General features: G+C 38.4%; 1 protein-coding gene across 2 annotated transcripts in view; it reads left to right on the top strand.

The window, feature by feature from the left end:
• Nucleotides 1-20,358, top strand: part of LOC105264536 (Krueppel-like factor 7) — a 197,613-nt gene that overhangs the window by 164,947 nt on the left and 12,308 nt on the right. For both annotated transcript variants that reach the window (XM_011301469.1, XM_011301470.1), the window contains exons 2-5: nucleotides 14,395-14,568; nucleotides 15,347-15,616; nucleotides 16,192-16,403; nucleotides 16,866-17,083. In XM_011301469.1, the coding sequence (XP_011299771.1) occupies nucleotides 14,395-14,568; nucleotides 15,347-15,616; nucleotides 16,192-16,403; nucleotides 16,866-17,083 (874 nt within the window). The remainder of the gene's footprint in view (nucleotides 1-14,394; nucleotides 14,569-15,346; nucleotides 15,617-16,191; nucleotides 16,404-16,865; nucleotides 17,084-20,358) is intronic.

The following is a 20,358-nucleotide window of genomic DNA, read 5'->3' as shown; positions in this document are numbered from 1 at the left end:
TCGGGTGAGGACTGGAAAGCGAGATTTCAAACATAAACTGGAAAGAGAGATGAAACGAAGAGTTTAGCGGAGGATTATTAAAGAGGAGGAAATTGGAAAAGGGAGAGGGAAATGCGGATCAAAACGTTGCGCTCAAAATTTCAGGGAGGGAAATCTTTCGGATTGAGGAATAATGCGCGGAGAAAAAAATTGTGATATTTCGTGTGATTAGGACGTCACGTTCTGGTTTTCAATCTTTTTATTATTGTTTGAGATAATTGTGGTATTATATTTGGTATATTTATATTTGATAAATATTTCCTCATTCTGTTAATTTTACTGTCATGGAGAGGAATTTTTATTGAATGGGTACTATTTGGTCATTTTTACCGAAGTCAGGATTATTTAGGAGGAGATAGTTGTTTTTGTAAAAATTGATATGATATAGACATTTTTCATTTTTTAATTAAAACAATTTGATTTCAATCCCAATTAAGGGAATACAATTTTGAGATTTAAAATTCAATTGAAACTTTAATGAAATTTCCCAATGCACCTGCAGACCACAAATTCCTCATTTCACTTGAATTCCCACCAAAAAAATCCAAATTTGAAAATGTATTGACATGAGTTTTTCTGTTTCATTATCGTTAAAAATTACTATTGATTCTATCAGTCGTCATTGATATCCTAAAATTCTGACTTATGAAATCCAAAATTAAGTGCACAAAAAAAAAATTAAAAATTTCCAAAAACCGTCCAAAAAATTCGATTTGATTATCGCAATCTAATAAAACTCGATTGTCCCAAACACAAAAAAACAACCTAACCGTTCCTCCGTTTTCTGTTGCAGGTGAGACACCTCGAGAGATAAAAAAAGAGGATTAAGTAAACACCGATAATTTGTCTGTGAGTAAGTAGTAAAGTCGAAGTGGTGTCAGACAATTGGCGACGTCGTTGGCCAAAATAAGATGAAAAACAATGGAATGTAATTTGGTTGGGGGGTGGGTGGGTGGTGCCTGGGCAAAGTGTTTCTCAGGTAACAACGAATGACGAGGCGTTTATCTCGAGTACGTAACGCGCGTATGATGGCACTGTTCATCGGTATAATGACAATGAGAGGAGTTGAGGGGTTCGTTGAGAATGGGACGGGGTGGAGGGGAAAGACAGACAGGCAGTCGGGGGGATGGTGGCGGTTAGGATACCCCCGGGTTTACGACATTTCGTCGTTGGAGCCAAAGGCGGCAGGATAGTGCCAATCCCGGTGGTAGCATTTTGTGTTACGGAAGAGGGTTTACGATCCCACCAGCTGTACCAGAGTTAACTCTTTACGGGTGCCTTACATCACGCGCGTCATCGCACAAGGGCGTTACAACGTGTCTCGTCGGGCCAAAGAATACTGACATGATTTACGACGGAATTTTGTGGTTCGAATTATTTATTTTTTCTTTTTCAATTCATCGCGTACAACAATCGATACATCTTCTTTCATACTTTCATTATTTCTTGGACGAATGTTTTTGGGAACTGAAAATTAAGGAGTGAATTCGAGGCATTAAATCGCATTGTACATCATTCCAGTATTTTAATAAAATAGAATATGAATATGATATTCATTTATTTATTTTGAAAATTGAAAAAAGTGGAGTTTTTGGGGTGAATAATGAGAATTTGAATTTTTAAGCTCATCGTGAAATGTAATTCTTCAAAATTGAGAATTATTTGAATATTCGTGATATTAACCAAGCCATTAGAGTAAACAAGACCTGTTTATTTATATATTAATAGCATTTTCTTTTAATGTCATTCAGAATGTCATTTAAATTTTCGATTATCTGAGTTTCACTTTAATTTCAATTAAAATCGTGTATTAAATTGCTTATTTATTCCATGTTAAACAATCATTGATTGTTTAATGAAAACTAGAATCTTTATATTAATCATGAGAATCGAACACCAAATGCAATTCAATTCTCACGAACTGGGATACTCAGAGAATCCCGGATTGATCATTAATTAATATTTAACAGTATAGCAATAAATAATATCGTATTGAATCAACACATTTATTGTTACCTCCGACGAATCCATATTTGATCCAAACGGATCAGAAAAATTCTCAAATGCTTTCATGATGTTATATTAACCGAATTTTTTCTTCAATGCGGATTTAATTTCATGTTGAAAACTCCCTTCGGAAGTTTCAGTAGCTGCAAAAAAGGGAACAACACGGACAAATATGCAAAAAAATTCAGGCAGATAATACGACTATTATCGGGTTTGGAGGAAAATGCACCGGCAGGATTACACGAGCGGATAATAACGTTTTATGCCGATTTTAATACTCGTACTCGTTTTCCCCGCTTTTTTCTTCCTCTTCACTGAAGAACGACTTAGCATATTTTTATCGCCTAAGAACCAATCGATTCCCGGTGTATCCTCGAACGAATATCGATCACAGGGACATATATTCGTTGAAGCTTTTCCCAATCGTCTCACTCGCTGGATGAATCCCTCACCAACCAGACTCGTCCATTTCCATCGTCTCTCACTCTCTCTCGTTACTCCACATGGGAACAACTCCCCCTTGGTCCTCGCTAGATAATCGAGATTTCTGTGAAATGTCGATTTCAAGCCCTATCACGTGACATGGAATACCAATCCGTCCAATATTCTCATTCTGCTATCTGTCCTCTCCAATGAAATGAAAATCCCTAATTATTCTTCTGTTATCACACAGATGTTTATCATTTTTTTTCATTTATATTTCAGATATTAAGAGAATCATTCGTCAGATATCCTGCCTATATGGTGGAATTAATACAAAATTTTTTCTATTCACAATTTTCCACCGAATTTCCAAAGAATTTCTTCATTGTCAATTGACTTGTTTTGTTGAACATCTTTTACCAAATAAAATTAAATTATACTTCAGGTAATGCACTTTTTGCCGATAATATATGCGACATATATTCGGATATATTGATATATATTTCTGGATACACTGTTTTTTCTGGGCTGAAAGGGCTCAGACTAGCTTTACAAGTCCATGTGGCTCACTATTTGCCCACCAATCCCCCTCCTGACACATCGACATTCCTGTTGCTTTCCCTCAATGTAGCGAAATCCACTTCCTTACCTGGGCGTCAAGGATGTTGAGAGGATGGTCTCGAACAACATCTCCCCACCATGAGAAAAATAGAATTTTACTGCACGTGCGCGAATCAACGATCGCCATTCAAAGTTATTTGATTGGTATTACTGAAGCCTAGAAATGAAGAATAGAATTTCCAACAAATATAGGATCCTTTCAACTAGATGCATTCCTTGCAAGATATTTTTTTTTCTTAGTGTGTCGTTTCCGGGTGATTCTTTATTTTATTTACAGCGCCTTTCTGGTCTGACCAAATAACTTCCCGATCTACTTGAAAGATTCATGAGCAAATTAAGAATGGAATAAAAGAAGCTGTTGTAATGCCTGAATTATTTTATCAGGTGGATTATTAAGTGTGCTAGCCAAATTGTTACAACGCTTATTGATTTTTAATTAATATTGATTAGATTGGAATAGGGCTGGAAGGCCAAAAAGGATACGGCAGTTGAGGATCTAATAATAATAATATTAAATAATTATAATTATAATAAAAATACTTTTGAAACTCAAAGTAAATAATTAAAACCTTCTACAACAAATTTACATGAAATTTTTTTTTTCCTGTAAATCAAAAACTGAATAATGAATTTATAAATATAAATATTCAAGTAATTTTTCGTGAAAACTATACAATAATTTTATAAAATTTTCCATAACATCGGTATTTTCCAGAATTTCGAAAAGTTGTGAAATTTTCCTGAATTTTCTCACAGTAAGTTAATATTTGAAATAAGTATTTTCAGAGAGAAAAATGATTGAAGAACGGTTGACCCTTGGCCAATAACATCAGATTTTTCTATAAGATCGAAACAAATCGGAAAAATCCGTGAAAAGAGGACAAAGTAGGGAAACTGGAGACTATCATCTGAGCGATGATGCTTCTCGCGTTAACGTACGAGTGGATATCGTCATTGTCAACACAAACACACATGATACCTTCCCTGCTCCACTCATTTACTCTCTTCTCCATTTTTCCTCCTCTATTCTCATTCTGCACACAAAACCCTTCAGCTGTAATACGTTGGAATCATGTACCAGAGGAGAACGCAGAGGGGGAGACGGTGTGGTAGGTCGTTAGCCCAGAAGGGGTTCTGGGGACATCAAAGGGAGATTGGCCGTGTAAACCTTCCAGCAACAGAGAAGCCTTGGCCCCCTTTCCACCCTTTTTCCACCCCACTTTCCTACTCTTACCTCGCCATTTTCTTTCTCCCCAATTCCATCGTCCTTCCGTATAACATATCTCCACCAGGTTCTCCTCAGTACCGACATTCATTTACAAACTTCAGCCCTCAGAGAGAAAAACTTCTGGCACGGGTTCAACCCTCTGCTTTTCAAAATTCCACTTCATGAGAACGAATTGAAAAATTTCAATAACTCTGGATCAGCCGCTTTCATGCTATTTCACGGAATTTTCTGCTCATTCTTGATGTTAAATTGTGCGCAGATAATCGGTCAGAGACAAATTTTATCTTGAGACAAATGTTCAGGGAGGAGGAATCGCGAAAAGTCTAGTTGTGGAAATTATTGTTTGCGAATTCTTCAGGAAATTAGAGAATCATGAGACAATCTGGAATTAGAGATGGAATTTCTCAAATTCTCAATGTTATAAATCTGTGGATTTTTCTGACATTTAGTGGTAAATTTAGTGGAAAATGAATAAACTACGTATTTAATTAATTTAGTTCTCATTTTTTTCATTTAAAACTCAAAGAATCCCCAGACCTGAAATTTCGAGAAAAACCCCACAGTCTCTATAGTCAGGATTCAACAAAAAATAAATAATTGCATAACAATAAATTTCACAAATTCTCCCACATTGACTAACTTACCTAATCATTTGCGATAAAATTAATTTTCAATTGAGAAAAGAAAATTATCTTTATAAAAAGAGTAAAAAAAATGCCAGAACGATTTCAATAACCCTGTACGAGGCTCCCCTGCAATTTCCCTGAATTTTCCGCTCATTCTTGATGTTAAATTGTGCGTAGAAAATGGTTGGAAGGTAAATTTTTGGGTAAAAAACAAAGATCGAGAGAAAGCGGTATGATCTTGATAATGTTGGCGATGCAAAAAGCTTCTGGCTGTAGTCAACAGAGTCGTAATTCACAGATCTATCCGGACCGAGGGACTTTGTCACCCCAAGAGTTTCGGACTGTTGGAGGGAAGAGTTGGAGAATATCCCCGGTAGTTTCCGTTATTTCGTCTGTGCTAATAATTCTGGTCTCCGTGGGTAAGTTGGGATATATCTCGCGCTGCTACAGAGGTTTGAAATTGAGTGTAGGTATGCATATAGAGACCGGTGGGAATTGGGTGGGTTCGAGGAATAGGGTGTGAGCCAACTCGCAGCTTTCGTTCTGCTTTGCCAGGTACAGTCAACCCGACTTGAATTATGCATCGTCCTCGAGAATAACCCGGTAACCAAACCTGAGCGCAGGCAAGCACCAGCAGCGTTAACGAGTTGCTCCACCAGAGTCAGGTGAACCGTCAAGTTGGCTAGTTGAAAAGAGTCGAGAAATGTTAAACCAGGAATAAATAAAATCAAATATTGTCCGACTCCCAACGAGCTTCAATTCATTAATTTTTCAAGCTCAAAATTGTTAACGAATTCCCCGTGGAAAAATTACCTGAAGAGAATTGAATAGATAAAATCGTTATTTTTATAAGAGACAAGTTTGTGGCAAGTATATCGTCAGGTTGGCTAGTTAAAAAAGTCAAGAAATGTTGAACCAGAGAAAAATTAAAGCAACTATTGTCCGACTGCCAACTACCAAATAAATCCATTAATTTTAAAATCCAGAAAATTGTTTAGATTCCTTAACAATTTATATATATCGCAAATAATGTCGCTAACACAGTAGAAGACTATTTCCATTATTGTAGGACCAGTAATCCTTTTCATATCTATAATAATATAAACTAAAAATATCAGCGACGTTTACTTTGTACGGATTCCAACGAAGGGATTTTTATTATTTAATTTTCTCGGTATAGAATAATAATAAAAAAGAACACAATATAGCAAAGAAGTGTTGGTGTTGAAAATGGCAAGTTGTGACAATATTTCAAGTGGAATTACCAGTCTGAATTTTTGGGATGTTCCACTCCTACCCCTCTGATTCTGGTCATGGAATCGTAATTTCGCGAAACAAGCGGAACTCGTTAATTGTTCCGTTTCCTGGCTCCACGTGACTCGGGTATCGAACTACTTCTCCTCCCACTCTCCCATCCTCCATTGCCAGTTGTTGCCTTTGAATCGACTTTCACCTCCCACCACCTCTTTTTTCATGCCACTTCATTTGGATTTTTTCTCTCACTCTTTTTCAATTATTTCCGTACTTTGCTCAGTAATTAATGCTACTTCCTCTCTATTGCACATATATCCACTCGACTATTTTGCACATCCGTTGGCCAGTATTCTACCCAATGCCAGTGTGCATTCAGTGTTTAGTTGTAGGTTAGTTCAGTGTTAGTTGTTTATTGCAAGGCCATCAAAATAATGAATCACTGTGCGGTGAGAAGTATTCAATGAAAATTATACGGCTCATGTTCGCTTGCCGATTGAACAAATTTAAGTGGTGGTGTCATAATTGTTCACTAATTGCTATTGCTCTGGAAAAATTCTGTAACGGTTCTTGTTAAATTTTCTTCATCCATAAATTTCCTGCTTTTATTACGGAAAGAGATGTAATTTTCAAAGATTTAGGTCTTGATTTATTGATTTAAAAAATTTTTGTCATGTCGATTCAGTACAGAAATTACGCAATTAATTGAATATTCGAATTTGTCAAAAATTACCATTTTCAAATGCTTTGTAAATTACTCAATTTGTTGTTTAAACATTGAGGAAAATATTCCAAATTTAATTTTTTTAAATACTATCATTATCGAATTTTTATGCTTTTACTGTCAATCAGTCCTATTTATCCCTAATTGCTACAAATCAACGAGTAAATTACCTTGCACTGAATATATATACGTAAGAATAGAATTTAAATCAGAATTTCCACTAAAAATATTTATTAAACTGAATCCTAAAAAATAAAAAATTATCCCTTAACAATTCCTTTTTCGCAATGCCAATTTTGCGCAAATATCATGGAAAGGAAGGGAGATACCGATTTTCCCACGAATACCTTTTCCGTAGCCCTGCCCTATCTCTACAAAAATTGTCTTAACCAAAACCTCGCTATCTCCCTCCAATTCCAAGATATCCTCAAAAAACATGTCTAAAAAAAAACGTACTATCTAAAATTTACCAGCTCACTGAAACATTTCGCCTGACGAAAATCTCGTGAGTTTTTTCGATGTATGAAATTTCCATAATTTCCGAAAAGCTATATAAAATAATAAAATGGTAATAATTGGAATGCGTATTGACGTAGAAGGGCGGATAATGTGTGCCATCAAGGCCGCATTTGTCTCACGCTGTCGAGTGAAACGGGAACGAAGGGTACGGGGTATCGGGGGACCTGGTGGTGTTCTCGGCTCTCGGAGAATGAAGGCGAACAACCCAACCAACGTCTAAAGATATTACATAAGCTCTCTTGTATATATGTTGTATATATTTGGCGGGAAGGCGTCCGCTGTAGCGCAGAGAGTTCCGCGGAATGCGTACGAAGACGAGAGTTTAGGAGGTACTGTGCGTTCAGTTGTGGCAGGGATCCTGGTGCACATGAAAGGAGCCAAGAGATACTCCTCAAGTAGACGATGGAATGACGACAGTGGAGTGAGGGGGTTGAAAACCTCGAGGTTGCTTTCTCTCTAACCAACCGACTTGGGAATTATGGCCGTGGGTTTGTAACTAACGTAGGAACCGTTTTCGCTTCAGTCGGGATTGGGATTTATGTTCAATGACGTCCGGAAGAGCTATGTTCTTGTATACAGAATCGCCAAGACCCAGTTCTACTTCTTCAATTCTCATTCCCTCCGACTTCCGATATAAACACAAAAAAACTACGGAAATTACATCGTAGGAGTGCTATTTTTGGTGCATACCGAATTGAAATTCCTGAATCGTTCACGGGAATTTCGAGGACTAGCCCGGAAAAATTTTTATTATTTCCAAGTTTTATATGGGAAATTTAAGATTTCGTGGAATTATCTGTGATAATTATACATATTAGAAAAAAAATAATTTTACAATTTTTAGCTTTTTAGAAATTTGCATTAGGCATTCATGTTTGATGGGAATTTCTCGTATAATCTTCGACAAATTTTATCACATGTGAATGAAACTTCTATTCCCGAAATGTTAAAAATGTAATATAAAATATTTTTCGTTGGGAATCAATAATTCATGAAAGTTTATTTTTTCTCTAAAGAAGTAGTTTCACCCGAATTTTTCTCCATTTTAAGTAGTTTAAATAATTTACATTCCTTTTATTGTTTTCATTTATTACCATTTAAAATGTAAAGGTTTGAGCATTTTCGAGATTTTCAGATCGAGAAACTGAAATGAGATCCCATCATTAATGATCGAATCATTATAAATTGAATTAAACCAGTAATTTCGAAGAATTCTTAAATTTCTCAAAGAACTAACAAATTTTTTATTCTCCATCGTAACCCATAGACTCCATGCCTTCAGAAAAATTCTCTGAAGGTCAATATGTAATGAATGAAAATATTACAATATCACATAAAATTGACAATTGGAGTTGACAGTTTCATGGACTCTTCATAAATTGAATTAAAATAGCAATATCCAAGGGTGATACCTCTTTAAAAAAAGGAATAAAAATTTTATTTTGAATGGTAACCCATAGAACTCATGCCTATTGAGTGAAATCCCACCAAGATCAATACATAATGAATGATTCCATGGATACCCCGTGGATGGGTGGCCCTTAACGGACGTTTAACGAGGGATATCGTCCATTGTACCCACTCGTAAAGTGGCTCATTAAAACGACGCCGGAGATGCGTCTTTTATGAATGATAACCCCGGTGTGTACTATCCTCTCTTATTACTGTGATGCACCATAACAAGGTGGCATTTTTCGCGCAATATCTTTATGCAACAGGGAATAGACTTTTACGAGCGTGAGTATACGGTTATTACGAGCCCTTCTTTGAAAATCAAAAAATCTCCCTGAGATATTTTACACCGTCTTAAAGAACTCCATCAAAAGATTCAACAATTCGCCCGTAAAATGACCTGGTAAAAATAGGTGAAAAGAAAAATGGATTCTTGCCACCGCCATTCTAATGACAATTTTCCGGTTTTACAATAGACGATGCTGGTTATATCAGAAAGCTGGATCAACGATTCCATTCATTATTGTGCAGTCACCCCCATTCCCGACATGATATATATTCTTTCGATCCACCATTTCTCGGCGATTCTGTTTTCAAAAGATAACGGATGATACCCGTAGATTTTGGCTAAGGCTGCATTCTGTCATTCTCTAGATTCTATGGGAAATCCTTCACGACCAGAGGCCGAGTTTCCAAATCCTTCGTTATATGCAGACCGTGTCCTCAAGATAGGATGTCACGTCACAGAAACGTGCGCACTTGGTGTATGCCCATCTACTATCTCTTCTCCTCACTTCTTCTCGTCATTCCACCAACTATCCACCTCATCTTCCTCCTCCCTTTCTTGTGCACTCGTCTGGTGCTTGCCAACGCGTCTTGCACGTGCAACTCTACGTACCCACGTACGCTTTCACAATCGTACACGCTAGTTTCTCCCTTGGTTTCTGCACATCTATATATAGCACTCGGGGCTCTATTGAAGTAGAGTGGAGATGCCACTGCCGACATCATCTACCACATCATGACATCCATAATATGTCTATTCACTAGACCAACGAATATGCCATATTCTACATTTCTCGCTCACCCCCTCTCGCTCACATCCCTGCACGAACAGAAAATTCTATGAATTTTCATTGTGCCATTCCGATTAAAATTACTGTGTGGCCGTATTATATCGCTGTAAACTGCCGGACTAAGAAAAATTACTATACCGGCCACTCAAATTTCTCCATCGGCCTAGGAAAACTTCTTTATCGGCCAAGTAAAAATTCAACTTCGTTTCAACAGTTACCATTGTTAAGATCAACTTCGGAAAGATTCGGAAACATTTGGTGTTCAGTGTTAATCAATCATATTGCCTTAAAAAATTCTTGCAAAATGTTCTGTAGCACAGTAAAAATTAAAAGGAAGCGCAATAAAAAATACCGGTCTGGATAGGAATTTTTAAGGGATTTCTATCAATTTTTCCTTCAAACTCTGCTGTCTCCTAAATTTTATTGAGGCATATACGTTTAATTACGGAATATACTGGAATATTTATGATATTAATAGCAATTTTTATTTGTGAACCAAAGAAAGTCATAATAATAATTATTATTATGGTATTTTGCACCCCAATTCTAGTGCTCGTGACAATATTTTTCCTTGGACTTTTCTCCGCGTGATAGCTTATGAATTTGAAGTTCTTCAAAAAGCAACTCAACTCCCTCAGCCAATAACACACTGTCAATGAACTTTCCGAGCTATCAAACCAAATCAAACGAAAGTATTGAAGTGATACGCGAAATAAAAAACAAAAATATAAAAAATCCTATTCATCTCTCCGAGAGTCGAGACTTTTTTTTTATCAAAATCATACGTTTTCGTATACACTTGAGAAATCTCACGCTGAGTTTTTCTCCAGTCGGTGGAGAACGTATATGACGTATCGACACCTCTTCTACCCCATCTCCAACATCCTCATGCCTCCACTATGCTCTCTTCGTTCTCACCATTTATCGTGAATAGAAAGGCACAAACTACAACGTCTGCTTCTCTCCACTTGAATTCAACGACACGACGGATACATATTTCACGATGCGCCGGACCGACGATATGCATTTTAGCTGTGCAATACTTTCATCCCTCTGTTACTCGTCTACAACCATGACGCCCCCAGGGCCCTTAGTTCCACCCTTTCCGTATGTATAAACTGACGTCTCCTCTGAGAGTTTCAGTAAAACGTATCGATGATGTAGGCAAGGCTCGGTCAGGATGGGCCCGTGCAAGAGAAAAAGTTCAATAAAAATTACGCGCAACTTCCGTAAATCGCCAGTTAGAATAAAGCTCCATTTTATGGAGCTTTTTTACTGGATGTCCTGTAATTCGTATCTAGACATTTATTCTCACTTGCGAATTATGGAACTTTTTCGCTATTTTTATGGATCTCTTTTTCTGCCTGTGAGAAAAAAATATGGATTCCGCGGAAATAATCACAGGGTAATGAATCATATTGCAATTTTTTTAGGTAAAATGATCCTTTGTTGATAATTTAATACTAATATCATTAATCAACTTCATGGGAATCAAAATATGATGGAAATGTTTTTGTAATTAAAATGACGTTTATTTCATATTAAAAATGTAGGGAATTAATTTGATGTAAATAAATCAGTTTTTTTGGATCGATCAGGCCTCATCGATAGGTCGAGGTTTTTTAGAGTTTTTGATTGACATGTCTTTTTAATTTCCCACGTTCTTTTTCCAGTACAAAACAACTCTGACATTGATAGTTCATGGGGGAACAGGTTGAGTGTACACAGTTTTCATTCACTTTTAACGGCTTTTTTTTCAACGTCAATCCTAGGTATGATCTGTTAGAGTACACGGTTTCCTCACAGATCAATATATACGCGACATTTGTCCACAGTACATAGTAGTACATGAGAGTTTATCCAGAATCGACGAAGAAGAACATAGAAACATTTTTATAACTCGATTATGTAGCCACCGTAGAGTATTATAAAGTGGTATCTTTGAGGCAATTTGAATGAGAGAGAATTCAACGACGGAGTGCCATCACTGTAGCAGGTTGAGAGAGGATATATGAATTCACAGGTTTACGGCGTCCTTAAAGTTGCGGGAAATCTCTTTAACGGCCCTGGCAGAATGCCCATAGCTGCCTTTTCTTCGTATCCTCCTTTCTTCGTTGATTCTGTGGCACGAGGGGGAAAAATGGAGGGTTGAAAGAAAAATCCAGTGAAGAGGGAGGAAAACTGAGAAAGAGACGGGAAAGAGAGGTGCGGGGGTTTTCACAACGAGAAAGACCAATGCACTTGGAGTAGAATGGCGTCTAGTCGGAAGAAATGGAGTTATCCATACGGCTGGACCGAGAGCAAGGGATGGAAAATCAGTGAAAAAGAGAGATGCCGGAATAGTAGCGGTTATCATTCATTTTCTCTTGAGCGGAGTCCGCGTGAAAGCTCTGCTAATGACAGTCGGCCGGAATTACCGCTGAACTTTTCATTCGTTGAAGTCGTGCTGCGGCTTCAAGAAAGGAGTGGCGTTGGGTGAAAGAGAGAAAAGGAAAGAGCAAAACTGTTGAGGAGGATGAAATGATCGAGGAGAAAAAGAGAGGGAGCCAAAGGGTTGAGAATGGAAGTGGGTAAAGACAAAATGTAGAACTCGGGGGGAGGGGGGGGGGGGGGGGGAAGAGGAGTTGTGGCCTGAAGATTATCTCCAACCCGTCAAGTACTTTACGTTCCTATTTTTTCCGGCCGCTTTCACGTTTTCCAGCCATCGCCATCTCGACCACACGGCCCGTACCTCATCCACCATTCCTCCCGATAATCTTTCCTTCTCCTCACCACCCATCCACCCCTTTTCCATTCCACTTGGAATCACTTGAGGAAATAGTTTATCCCCTGGTCGTTATCTACCAAGTTTTTCCCCCTGGCGTATGTGACCGCAGTTTCATCCTTTCGGCTTCAATATTTTTGGATATAATTTTTTTTTATTATCTACTTGAATTCTCGCAACAATTTTTCGTATGTGAAAGCTAACACTCGAGGAAACGATAAAGTCTTTCTCAAGTATGAATAAAGGCCAAAGCGCAGTGGAAAATAGAAGTTGAGTATTGGTGTGAGGGTTAAGAGTTGTGGAAAATTTTCTTGGGTGAAAATACGAAACACAGAGGCCCGTGCAATTTTCCCCTGAAATGGATTTTTCACACGAGATGGGATAGAGAGAAGAAATCGTTGGGAATTGTAGGTGCTCGACTGAAAAATCGTGATGCGAAATGGAAAAAAAGTGGGGAATAGAAATGGCGGAAATGGAAGTGCCCACAGGTGCACAAATTTCTCCCCCTCCGCCCTTTCCACTATTTTTCTCTTTATAACCCTTTTGAATTCAGCCACCACCTCATCTCCACTCCTCCCCCTAGGATTTTTTTTTGTTCCATGGTGAAAGTCGGAGCACTCGAACCACCGAGTGCTAGGTGGAAAGCATTTTGTTTTCGTCCACTATAGAAATGATGCACCCTCGAGGCTCGCATTCAAATTAGATGAGCTTTAATTATTAATCGAGTACTCCAGTGGCTTTCATGAAATTTCTATTAATCATGATTAGAAACATTCAGGTTTGCCTCAGGCACTGCAAGAACATACATAAGTCCGCAATTTTCAGCGATAAAACTACCGGAGAGTTATAATAATACCGTTGGCACCCACCAGTCCACGGGGGAAAACTTTTAACCGTGAATAATGGAAATGGCGACACTCTCCAGCGGCCATTATTTCACCAAGCCAAGAATGGAAAATCCAGAAGATTGTCGGCTTTTTCCCTTAAAATATGATTAAAAAAATGTTAAAGTTGCCCTCGCTAAGAAAAAACTCAAACTCCAGTTAATCCCTTTGATAGCCAAGGATTTTGTTCGTACCCAACCATTTTTCTTATAGACAAACTTTGATTGGCAATTTGTCAGAGACGAGTGAAAGTAATTATGATAGTGTTTGAAAAAAGCTTGAGCGCTAAAGAACTCTACCCTCTCCATCTCCTCTCCTTACCCGTAAATTCATCGAAAATTTCTATCTTGAAATACTCTAATTTCCCCGATGCTGGATTTTATTGTGTATAAGGGGCAAAAACTCTAGATGATTACCCAGACGGCAATTCGATCATGAAGCTACTTACAAGACTCGTAATAGCCATTTTTCATTAACGCTGAGTGGGCCCCTTTGGACAGGCGGTGGAACGTGAAACGTTGGTGGTAATAACGTAATCTCGTTTGGGGGGAACACGAGGTGAAGAGAGTAAAAACGCTGGGAGGTAAAGTTAGGGAGAAGTGGAACTGTAGCTAGAGGCTGATAAAGGGGGTGGTATAGGGAGGTACAAGGGGGAATGAAAGAACGTCACTGTACTGCTCACAGACAACTTAATGCTCACGCTTGTAGCACAAAAGGATCGGCTATTCAATTAACATTGATGATGAAAAGGATGAGTTAGATGATATTCTCTCATTTCAGACCTGCTACGAGATGGAGAGGTACCTGAAAGACGAACCTAAGCTGCAATCGTACAAAAAATTACCCACCGAGCTGGACACAGCGCCGTGGAATTTATTCAGAGCGCCAACAAGATCGTGGACTGCCACCACTTGCTCTACTACCACACAGTATCAACCTCAAATTAAGATGGAAGTGAGTATCAAATATTAATTGTCACTAGGTGCTAATCAATTATTGTACCTCCTCCAAATGTTTTTCCTCAAGACTGAGGTAAATTTTCATTTTTTTTGTACTTATCTCGTAGGAAATGATTCATATTGTGTCGGAACTCAGTTTCTTTAGCCCCGAGTAATTAAACCAAACGATTGAGAAGTGTAAAAAAATACTATAATTAAACACCGAACTTCCTAACAAAAATTTAGTATATTTGGTCTTAATTGTTTATAAACACTGCACTGATTTACAAAAAGGTTGTCTAGGATTCGAGAAAGATAATAACTAGATATGTATTTGCTGATTTCTAGTTTAAGAGACCTTAGGTACTGCCCCAATTCAGAAAAAGTCACAGTAATGTACGTCGGAAATTTATCTGGTATCGAAATATTTTTGGGACTAGCGTGCCAAGGGGAAAATTCCAAGTAAGAGACATGAGTAGTTCTGTGGAATATCGGGAAAAGAAAGAGGATAAAATTTATAGTGGGGAACTACGCGGATGATGGAATTTCCCTTGGTAGTAGTTTAAACAAATAAATGTACAGCCAGAAATTGCATTTCATAAATACAATCATGAAATAATTCCTCGACGAAACATGAAATTAGTGATTTTTTATGCTTGGGTAGATGTACGGAATTGTTTCAGTCTCGCAGAAAAATTCTTTGGAGGAGTTGTATACTCATTACGAATGATTTTTTTGGTGAAAATAATGTTCTGTAACGAGGGGTAATAAATTGTTCAATGAATTTCTTCCAGGTCAAGAGGAAAATGTCATTTCAGGTGACAACGTCCCACGATGACAGGGATCCTGTGTGTCTTGATGAAATGAAATATAGTCCTGGTGATCACAATCACAACGGGCGGGATAGGGATTTACTAGATCGCCACCTTGACTCACTATCAATGTCTTCAGCTAGCTCGGCGTGTTCTGCATTATCGTGGGACAGTTCGCCGACCCTCTCCTACAGAGCGCTCATCCTCAAGAAGGAATCGAGTGAAGATCTGGAGGAGGACGAGGAGCATGAAGTAAGGATTATAAATATTAATTTATATATAAAAAATTTCTCATTGCAACGTCAAGACTATTTTACAATATTCTGCTTTTTCCTCATTTTTTTAACATTCCCTTTCTGTGAGTTAATTTCAATAGAATTAGTGTTAAAGATGTTTTGGATTTCTACTGTTTCCAATCATTTTTGCTGACTTGCAGCGCAAAATTGATTTCCTAGTAACAAAGTTCTGATAAATTTGATGAATATTAACCGGTTTAAACTACAAGTTTTTTAACTTCAAATAGCAAATGGAATTTGCAAATCGTACTTTAGATTTTACTTTTAACACAAACAATCCGAGATTGTTCTTGGCATTTGCCATTTCCCCAAATAACCAAACCATCATTGAATGGTAAAACAAATAATTGGAAATGTGACCTAGATCCTGAGAATTCCTTGCAATTTCCAATAACCTTTAAAATCAAGCTGTGGCCATACAACTTTAATCGTTCCATTTATTTTCAAACAAATTTTGATTTCAATACTGTCGATAAAGCCAAATGAATTCAATCCAATATCTAAAATCGATACGTCATTTTTGTCCCCTAGGAAATTGAAGAGGAAGAGGACAGTGGATGCGAGGGAGAAGGACAAATTCTAACACCACCATCAAGTCCAGAATCGGGTCAGGGCCACTCAAATTCCAGTCACTCGTCGAGCGGTAGCTCGATGCTCGATGTACACAATCTAAATCTCCACGGTACTGGTGGCAGAAGTGCAATTGTCAGGGTCACAGCCAGTAATGGTCAGGGAGTTGCCAGGTAAGCAAAGTTCGAGTAGTTGGAATAGATACTCTCAAAATCACTGTTAGGAGAATCCAAATTAATGTGATTGATTTGTGGTCATTTATCACGAGCATTTTTGCTTTTCAGCTTTTGATCAAATTGAGATTCATTAGACTCCACGCCAAATCGTATTTACATTTATTTAAATATGACTGGCCATCAAATCATAACTCATAAGCGAACAAATCATTCAATCAATCCACTAATTTTTCATATCAGTTAACGATTAACAGTAACTATTACCGAATGGTACATGTGTCTGAACTCTTTATCGCTCATCTCAATCGTTCAGTAACTATTAACGAGTGTCTGATTCGTCGAATTTAAGAACGCCATTCAGTAACAGTTACAGGAGCTCATTAAAATAAATGGAATTCTTCTATCAGCGCACTGAAACTGTTTTGAATAAAAAAACAATTCTCCCATTGAACCAAACAGATTAATCTCGGTAACGGCAAACGGTTTTCCCAACGTCACAAGTACGCAACACACTACGACGACAGTGGCAACAGCGGTTGCGAATAGGCATCACGCAAGGAGTCACGAACACAGTCCACAGGACACAAAACGCAGGATACACAAGTGTACGTTCCCAGGGTGCAAAAAAGTCTACACTAAGAGTTCACATTTAAAGGCGCATCAAAGGACGCACACAGGTGAGTTGAATTTCCTTCCTGTCAATACTTTACAACTGATGCAAATAAATAAAATATACACTCCCTCGGAAACTAGTCAGACTGGTGAATTCTGACTTCGAACAACATTTATGATTCAAGACCTGAAAAAAAACAAGTTAATAATTGCATTTTACATTGTATATACGAGCACAGACGCTATCTGGAAAACTCATAATCCCAAGATTTATTTCAGATTTAGTTGCGATAACTAAAAAAATTAGAGACTCAGTTTTGAATAGATTAAAATATTCTAGTTGAATAGAATGGGGTAGTTTGTGTCTTGAAATAGATGGATTAACCTGAGGGGTCATTCATGTTCGTAATCGTTGCGTCAGTTGCTGCTGTAATCATATTATAATCCCCTTGAAGTCACGATAATCACGTGATTACCATACTTGAAGTGGAATATCCACAAAAAAACTACTGATGATTAATAACAATAATCATCATTCAATCAGGAATTATTCTTGTGACCGCTAATTATAACAAACGACAATTACGACTAGAATGTGCAAAAATCAAATGATCGTTTAGTACTATGAATTGGCATTTTCCTGAGAAATTTATTCACGATTGATTGATTTATTCACAAATCATGGGTCCAATCGATGACTTTTTAATCATAATCGTAATTGTATTTAGTTACTAAATTCGGGTGTGAAAGAGTCCTCCGAGAGTTCCAAGTAACATTTATATGAGATCGCAGACGCCACCGGTTATCTAGAAAATAAAGATAGATGAATGCGTACAATACACACATGACAGTGATATAATTCCTGAATTAATCAAGCCTCCGCTGACTGTAAACATGACGACAATTATGCCGGATAATTGGGTCGAAACGAGACTATTTCCTAGACATATTCAACCCCCCAGTATATTCCGTCTTTCCTCGCTTTCAGCTCCCCTTCATCATCATTTTGACGGTGTATTCTGGTACCATTATCTTTCGCCTTCTCTGTTCTACGATGCTAAAGCTAGATCCTTCCAAGGCTCGGGATCCCTCTTTGTCTTGTTTCGCGACCCCCCTTTATGCTGTGTCGCGCCTCTTAGGGAAACCCCTAGGAACACGAGGTGTGAGAGTATAACACCATTCGGACGTGCCATCACAGCACCCTTATGGTGGAAATAACAATGCATAATTAATCACCATGTTGAATTGCGGGTGGTACCACCGAGAATATATTTAGTACATGTTGTGCTACATGGTGATTCCGTTTAGGTTTCCATCATCATAATTTAGCGAAAAGCAACGCTAATTAACTGCATATCGATTATTACCATATTTTACACGAAGCTTTCTCGACGATTGATGAAGCAGTCTCTATATACTGGAAATGGAAGTGTTAAATTAATTTCAACACAGTTCTTTTTCTCTGATCACTCATCTTTATTCAAACGCACGAGAAAGAAAAATGAATGCTCTCTATAAATATCTCCATGAGATTAAAGAGTAGCCACAAAGACTAAAGAATTAGCGGAAAGCAACCCTTTAATTGTTTCCTTGTAAAATCATTGTTTATTTTTATGTAAACTCTGAGGCGAATCCATGAAGCCGTCCACGTTGTTTAATTTTTTGTAACCATCAGAAATCAGTTCAATATATAACTATGAAGTTAACTTGATATTCTATCACAAAATTTTTCTCTGTTAATTAAATTCGAATTTAAAAAATCCACTTACCGTCGAAACATCCATTACCGTTGTTTACTGATAATCAGATTAACACGAAAAATGCATTCCATCGTCGACAGAAAGGGGTGATACAGTGTATAAAATTCTGAAAGTTAATCCTCCGGGTTTTTCCCTCCTCTCAAATGAGTGCGCACTCGTCGATCGGATTTCAAAAGCCTATGAGCTCTGGAATGAACCGGTACCCCAGAAAGACACAAAAGCAGAAGACAACTATTTCAACAGTTGCGTCGTCATGAAAAGCCGTCGGTCTTTTCACTTTTACGGGAGTATATGAATAGCGGTTGACGCACGTGGGTATCCGTTGATGAAGGACCTCAGTAGTCCTGCAATACGATATTACAGCTTGGAATCCTCTGCCTTGTGGAATACGAAGACTGCAGCAGGGTAGACACGGTGTCAGGGTCCTAGTAGTTGCGGTGGATGGTAGCGGCAGGGTTGTAATTAACGTACTTTACCCTCTACTTACCCCCCGTTCTTCGACTCGTACCCTCAGTTCGGTCTTTGCTCTCTTTGTCCAGGGTTTTTGTCGCGCCCTAGCTCCAGCCGCAGTACCTAGAACAAACTCACCCTCTACCGTTGTCATTCGCCTCCTTCTCATTCTCCTCTCACTCCTACTTGTGTCACATCAAGGACAAGTAATAAGGGACAACGGAAAGTAGGAAGAAGGTAAGGGACAGCGGTGGTGCGGATGGCTGTTCCGACTCGGATTGCTTCTAGCGTTAGACGGGGATCGTTAAGCAGAACTGCTAACTACGCCCGGGGATTATGCATACGGCGCTCGTCCTGGCGATTATTACTCTGTTATGAATTCTACCGTGATGACTATGTGGATGAAGGTAGGAGAGAGGATTAGGGTAGATGCGTAAGAGTATCCTCTGCATCACTACTGCGTTCTGGATTATATTCCGTATCATACTTATTAATGGCGCCGTTGGGCGTTTAATATGCCGCATTAATTAATTCGCCATGTAATCGAATTGGCTTCGATGCTCAGACTCGCCGTTATCTCCGCATAAAATGATGTACGTGTTTATGACCTTGGTATAGTCAAGATTTAATACCTCGCGGATAAACCGATGGAGGGGAAAAAATGATATAGACCTAAAAAAATACAACGAGGGCTTGGACTAATTTCAAACGATCGTGTTATTGGAGTATTATCCGCGTACGCGACAGGCGTGTGTGGAAGGGAGTGAGAAAGAATCAGGGGATTCCCCGTTGGGAGTAGCGGCCACCAGGAGGGGTACCAAGACAACTAGGGACCATCGGGCAGAAGAGACAGAGAGAATGGAGGAAGCGAACCGAGGCTATCGATCCAAAACACAGGATACGAGTCGAGGCGCAGTGTGTGGTAGTCCCACGACGGCATTGGTAGAGAGATTTCCAATTACAGGGACTTTTCGTTCTGGAATTCCATTCCCCGAGTCCATTGTTCTCGCTTACTGCCAGGACTTTGATCCGTTCGAAAGCTCATCGCACTAGACACAGGGAAAATTGAGTACGTAGTGGCTGAAAGTATGAAGGGGGATGATGGGAGAGGGGGAGAGGATGGGGGAGGG

The sequence above is a fragment of the Fopius arisanus genome, unplaced genomic scaffold (genome assembly GCF_000806365.1).
Source record: "Fopius arisanus strain USDA-PBARC FA_bdor unplaced genomic scaffold, ASM80636v1 scaffold00023, whole genome shotgun sequence".
Lineage (NCBI taxonomy): Eukaryota > Metazoa > Arthropoda > Insecta > Hymenoptera > Braconidae > Fopius > Fopius arisanus.
The sequence above is the reverse complement of the archived record's forward strand: the minus strand, read 5'-3'. Positions and strand labels throughout refer to the sequence as shown.